Source organism: Gymnodraco acuticeps, unplaced genomic scaffold (genome assembly GCF_902827175.1).
Source record: "Gymnodraco acuticeps unplaced genomic scaffold, fGymAcu1.1, whole genome shotgun sequence".
NCBI lineage: Eukaryota > Metazoa > Chordata > Actinopteri > Perciformes > Bathydraconidae > Gymnodraco > Gymnodraco acuticeps.
In genome coordinates this window covers 12076-17729 of record NW_022990688.1, presented here as the reverse complement: position 1 = coordinate 17729, position 5654 = coordinate 12076, and the positions used below count along the sequence as shown (strand labels likewise).

The following is a 5654-nucleotide window of genomic DNA, read 5'->3' as shown; positions in this document are numbered from 1 at the left end:
TTTCAATCATTAGATTTGACACACTCTACCTAGAATAATGAATACAACATTTTAGGAAATACCTTTGAACTGTTACTATGACAAATCATTCTGCATGAGCGATATGATTCATGATATTAGGGTGTTGATCATTTTGCATAATGTGTTATCATTTTATCTGAAACGTTTTTATAATGATCCTGGTGTGGTTTGTCTGTACCAAACAAGATGTTTTGATAGGTCTGTAGATTAAGAGCTCCGCAATGCTTGCTCCAAATTGCTTTTCAAAACATATTTAGCCCTTAACAAATCTGTACTTCCTGTGATTTAAATATTGCACTAGTTCATATTTCGATAACATGAAATACATATTAGATATTCAATATTCATTCAAGTGCAGCTCTAATATGTAAATCTAGAGAGAGAGACATGAGGACAAAGACAAGTGCACACATGTATTGATTCATCATCTGTCTGCACAGCATGTACATGTGTAGGTTGAACTTGTGTTCAGTGCTAACCCTTCAGATTGTCAGGGAGCTAAATGAAAAAAGCTGTGCATGTTTACGGTGGTGTTCTGACCTTGTTTCCATCCCACATCTTAATATGTAGTTTCCTTTTCAATTGAAAACAATAATATCAGTAACTGATTTACCTTCAATCTCAATCCAGGGACAAATGCAAATACATTTTGATGTCTGTCTCCCTCAGCTGTCAGCTGCATTAACTATCGTGTGTCATTTCTATGAATTAACTTAATGAAAGTCAAGAGGACTGTTTGAAATTGGACATACTTGTTGGTTCAACACTGACAAATTCTTTAATTATAGACATTTTACAGACAGCTATGCAGCACATATGTCAATGTTCTGATTTCTTCACTTTGTGCATGCACATTCATTAAAACTGCAATTTCCTTTCAGTTTTTTGGCTTGTCACCACTTTCAGCTGGCTACTTGAGAAATTCAGTATGCTAATTTCTCCTTATCAAACAAACCACAGCGTATCTTAATATTGAGCAACAGGCCTTACAGCAATTATACTCAGAGGGTGGATGACGGCGACATATGAAGGTCTGTGTTGAACAACACTCAGCTCTTCTGTGACAGCAGTGAGACTGAGACAACCTGAGAGGGCAAACTCCAAGGTGATCGAAGCTCAATCTTCTACTTCAAGGTGAGGTTAGTAAATGATACTGATTACAGTAATATGCATTCATTGATAAAATGAGAAGAGTCTAGTCAGCAATTTGTGAATGAGAAGCACTGTGGCAGAATAGATGAGCTAAAGCGGTAATGAAGACTTGGTTCACTGCAGAATGCTGCTGTGATAGACCATCCTAGGGCATGAGAAGGGAAAATGTATCACAAGTGTAGAAAGGGAACTTCCAGTCACCAGTGTTTTGCATGTTTCACCCATTTATACTTGTGTAAACTGTATGGGATTCATCCATATGTGCAGAATATATGTCCTACAGTGGCAAACAACATGCATAAACAATATATCATTCAATCTATTTACATATACATAAAGACATCTCCATTAACGGTGTTAAATATATATTATGTACACTATGTTCTTAAATCACTCTGCCTGAACAAAGAGCCTAGCAGGTGTGCCTAAGCTTGTATCTGAAGTCCACATCGTAGGTAGGCTGCAGGATTCCCAGACCAGCTCGTGATTGGTCAAGGGGCGGGACTTGGGTAGCAGGGTCCAACAGCTCCATGTCAAAGTAGGACAGCACCAGAGTCAGAAACTGTTTGATCTCATACACAGCAAAAAATCTGCCAGGGCATTTGGTGACCCCAGAGCCGAAGGGCATGTTGAAGTAACGCAGTCGCCGGCCGTTGCGCGAAAAGTTAACTTTCTCCTGACCCTTCTCATCCAGGAAACGATCAAACTTGAACTCCTGTGTGTTGAAGAGAAGAGAGATAGACAGGGGTTCAGTGGGGCCACACAAACTATAATTACTTCCTGGAAGAGAGTTTTCTCTTTATTATGTAGTAAGGGCTCTTACATAGGGATCCTCATAGATGTCTGGGTCAAAGTGCAACATGGGTGGATATAAAGCAATCACATCATCTTTCCTGATGCGGTATGCCTCTTGGTTGTCAAGGTGAAGCAAGAAGTCTTCCTTGGCAACACGGACGTTCATTGAAGCACTGGAAAGACGCATGGCTTCTTTTATGATGCTGTCTATAGACAGAAAATAGACAGAAAGAGACACATTAGGTTCATGAAATGGAAATTGGATTTGAAGAAAACGGTTTATATGTGTAGGCATTGCAAGGCTTAAATCAAGCAATATTATATCTTGTACAACTTCTATTTTCCAGTTATCTATGGAATCTTACCCAGAACAGGCATGTTGTCCAGCTGGTCCCGGGTCAGGTTGAGTGTTGGGTTGCTAGGGTCAACCGTCAGACCTGAATCCTCCAGAATTTTCAGCACTTCCTCACGACCTGCCTTCATAGCTTCTGGACTCCTGAGAAATCACATGTGACATTTAACTGACAGGAAGATGATGGTTAAAGCTGTCATTCTGTTCAGAAAGATCAGAACTCTCAACATCTTGTGCTCAAGCAATCTATTGTGTCTACTGTGCACACAGAGAAAAGCAGGACTGTCAGTACCTGATCAAATAAAAGAGACTCCAGAAGGTGGCAGGCAATGTGTTAGCCTGAGAAGCCCAGAGCAGAGCCACATGGGTCCTAGACTTGCTCACGTCATTGAAGGTAGACAAGGAATCATTCAGGATCATCCTCATAGAGATCAGATCAGACACATTCTCCCTCTTGGACAGGTTTTCAGCATGCATGGTCTTTGCTAGTTTCTGTACATTTGAAAAGAATAATTACAGAAAGGAAATACCTGAGGTTATATGGAAAGCTTAAACTGCTAAAGATGTCATCAGTTCAAGGCAGTCTTATCAATGCTTCCTTTGATAGTTGTGGGGAAAGCCCTCTCACCTCTCTGGCACTGTGGGCGCTCTTAAACACATGGATAGGTAGGCCTGCCACCAACGCAGGGAAGATCTTGTCAAATTCTTTGAAGTTTTCCAAAGCATTGAGTACCAAGGCATTCTGAGCTTCCTGCTGAGCCTGAATCTTGTCTTCTCCCAGCTCTTTACCAAACAGGGTCAGGTAGCCTGACTCAAACATCACCTGGAGGAGAGCAGAACAGAAGGAAACAACTTAGGACAGTTTGGAACACGGTTTTCAAGTCAGAATATAGGGCACGGTGGGTAAGTATGGGTATACAGAGACCATAAATAAATGATGGCACTTCAAATCAGAAAGCAGCCTACCGCTTGCAGTGTCCTAATGACCTATTATGCTTCAAATACAAAGTCAAATTACTGACCTTGTAGCAGAAAGCAAAAATGCCATCCACATCCCAGTGGTCCTTGCTGGGGCTGAGTTTGTCCGACTTCAACATGACGTCCTGGAGGTGGCCCATCATACTCTCTATCAGAGAGGGCAGAGCCTCCCCCTGCAGGGTCTTCAAAAAGGTTTGGTGAAGGTTCTCTGTGGTGTGGCCATGGCGAGGATCAAAGCTGTCATGGCCGAACACCTGCGAGGGTAAGAGGGAGAGCTTTAAGACCATGGAAGGACTGACTAGTATAAGCATGGAAAAGTTCTCTATTGAGGAAGAAACATATCCTGAAAAAAAATAGTATGAATATTAACTATGAAATCCAGTACCTTCACAGATGTTGCAAAGTGGAACTTCCTCCAATCCAAGTGTCTTCCCTGTCTAATGACTGAATGGTAAGAGAAGGGGTCGCACAGGAAGTGAATGTACTGGCCCGCGATCTTGCAGGTGAAAATATGACCATATTTCTTCTGGCGGCTGCGGAGGAACTGAAGAGGGTTTGCCCCGAACTGCAGAGCACAGCCCAGGTAGGGGATGAAGCCGTTCTCCACCACAGGCTCACCGGGCTGCCTGTGGGCATTGGCAAGAAAGAGATGGCAGACAATATTCAGTTAAAGCCAAAGCTAACTGTTTGTGAGGGAAGTTCAAACCGTTTTCTTTTATTACATATCAGCTGTTTGTCTAGACAGACCGAGGACATGAAGATTGTATTTATTTAAGGTAATAATTCATGAGAGTTTTTACAGATGTTCTGCTCATTTTGCTTCTTAGTATTACTGATTACATTCAGATAAAGTGATTTAACCTAAAAGTGGCTTATTAGTGTTTTGTTCCAAATCTATTTTATTCATGAAATCAGAAAAAACTGCCTTGACTAAGACATGTGAAAATTGGCTGAATCCACACAATTGCCAAAAGTAACCAGACACTGTCATACAGACACATTGATTATTTGAGTTTGAAATGTGATTGGGGCACCCTGTTTGAAAACAATCCAAACCAGTTAGAAACCAGAGAGGTTTCTGTTCATTAATGATTTTATAATATGCCTCCTCAAAATACATAAAAGCTTACTCATTCAGACCGTCTCAATAAGCCCAGTTTCCTGAAAGTTTAACCTTGAGCCACCAAACAATCACATTTCCAGCAATGTTCCATCCATCCATCTTCTCCCACTTATCCGTGGTCGGGTCGCGGGGGTAGCAGTTCCAGCAGAGAGCCCCAAACTTTCTTTTCCAGCAATGTTGCTGTAGTTAAATATCAGCCTTAACGTCTACAATTTAGACACTAGACTGGTTTGTAGAAATAGTTTGGGGGATTTAGACTCTAAATGATCCTCTAGTCTAGTGAACAACATTTTTTTTTTTTAAATTCAGATTTAGTAAATCTGACTACAGTTTGCCCCCAGCAGCTGAGCTGACTGCCCGCCTGTTGTTAAACTGTTTGTGATCAACAATATACTGTCAAATAATCAATACAAAAGCATTTGTACACTGGACACATACGTATGTACTCCACACTGGTAAGCAAAGATGGCCTTATGCATCTGTTCTTCCACAGCAAAAAAACATGCTGGTAAAGTGATGGGTAAGAATAATACAATAACCTACAAAAGAAAGCCCTAAAGATAATGCATCCAACATTTCTTCTCTTACCTGCGCCGTATGCCCACAGCAAGCCACAGAAGGCAGCACAATCCCACCACTACTGCCCAGATCAGAGCGATGCTTATTATCATGTTGATGATATTAATGACGAGGAAGATCCAACACTCTGAGGAGGCTCCCTACCCACGATTAAAACTCCAAAGATCACACTAACTGTTGCCTGCTTCATTCAAGTCAACAGCCTTGTGTATTAGAATCCTGTTCCCTAGAATCGCTGCAAGTTGTGCAAGCAGCCTGTATTTGAGCCGTGTTGCTTCAAGTGTGATGACAGGCACGGTGTGGCATGTTTTTATACCTGCATTGTCACTTAGGGAGGAACCGAGGGCGGAATCACTGGAGAGGAACGACATCTTCACCGAGTCAGCCTCGAGCATCAATTGGAATGTGCATACCATATAGTTATGCAATAATAATGAGTATTTTAAGTGTAATAGAAATACTACTCTTTATTCAAAATGTTATATTAATATTTGAGTTTTGCGGAATAAAAAAACAAAAGGTGTTCTGTTGTGAATGACATTTCAACTAAAATGATGACGTGCTACAAGGATTTCCCTAGAAGGAGGATTGCGTGCAAATGTGTGTGTGTGTGTGTGTGTGTGTGTGTGTGTGTGTGTGTGTGTGTGTGTGTGT

General features: G+C 41.3%; 1 protein-coding gene across 1 annotated transcript; it reads right to left on the bottom strand.

Annotated features, from left to right (window-relative positions):
• Positions 1-754: 754 nt before the first annotated feature.
• LOC117555433 (cytochrome P450 7A1) lies at positions 755-5271 on the bottom strand. Its single transcript, XM_034230318.1, has 8 exons — positions 5010-5271; positions 3684-3924; positions 3343-3552; positions 2949-3143; positions 2613-2812; positions 2334-2464; positions 1997-2175; positions 755-1888 (listed from the first exon to the last, which is right to left on the bottom strand). The coding sequence occupies exons 1-8, from the start codon at positions 5090-5092 to the stop codon at positions 1586-1588; spliced, it is 1542 nt and encodes a 513-aa protein (XP_034086209.1). The 5' UTR covers positions 5093-5271; the 3' UTR covers positions 755-1585.
• Between the last annotated feature and the right edge of the window lie 383 nt (positions 5272-5654).

Excerpts from the sequence above, each read along its gene's own strand:
- LOC117555433 (XM_034230318.1), bottom strand. The coding sequence starts at position 5,092 with ATGATAATAAGCATCGCTCTGATCTGGGCAGTAGTGGTGGGATTGTGC. Across the intron at positions 3,925-5,009 it reads GCTGTGGGCATACGGCGCAG|GCAGCCCGGTGAGCCTGTGG; the intron begins GTAAGAGAAGAA and ends CAATGCCCACAG. Across the intron at positions 2,465-2,612 it reads AGTCTCTTTTATTTGATCAG|GAGTCCAGAAGCTATGAAGG; the intron begins GTACTGACAGTC and ends GTGATTTCTCAG.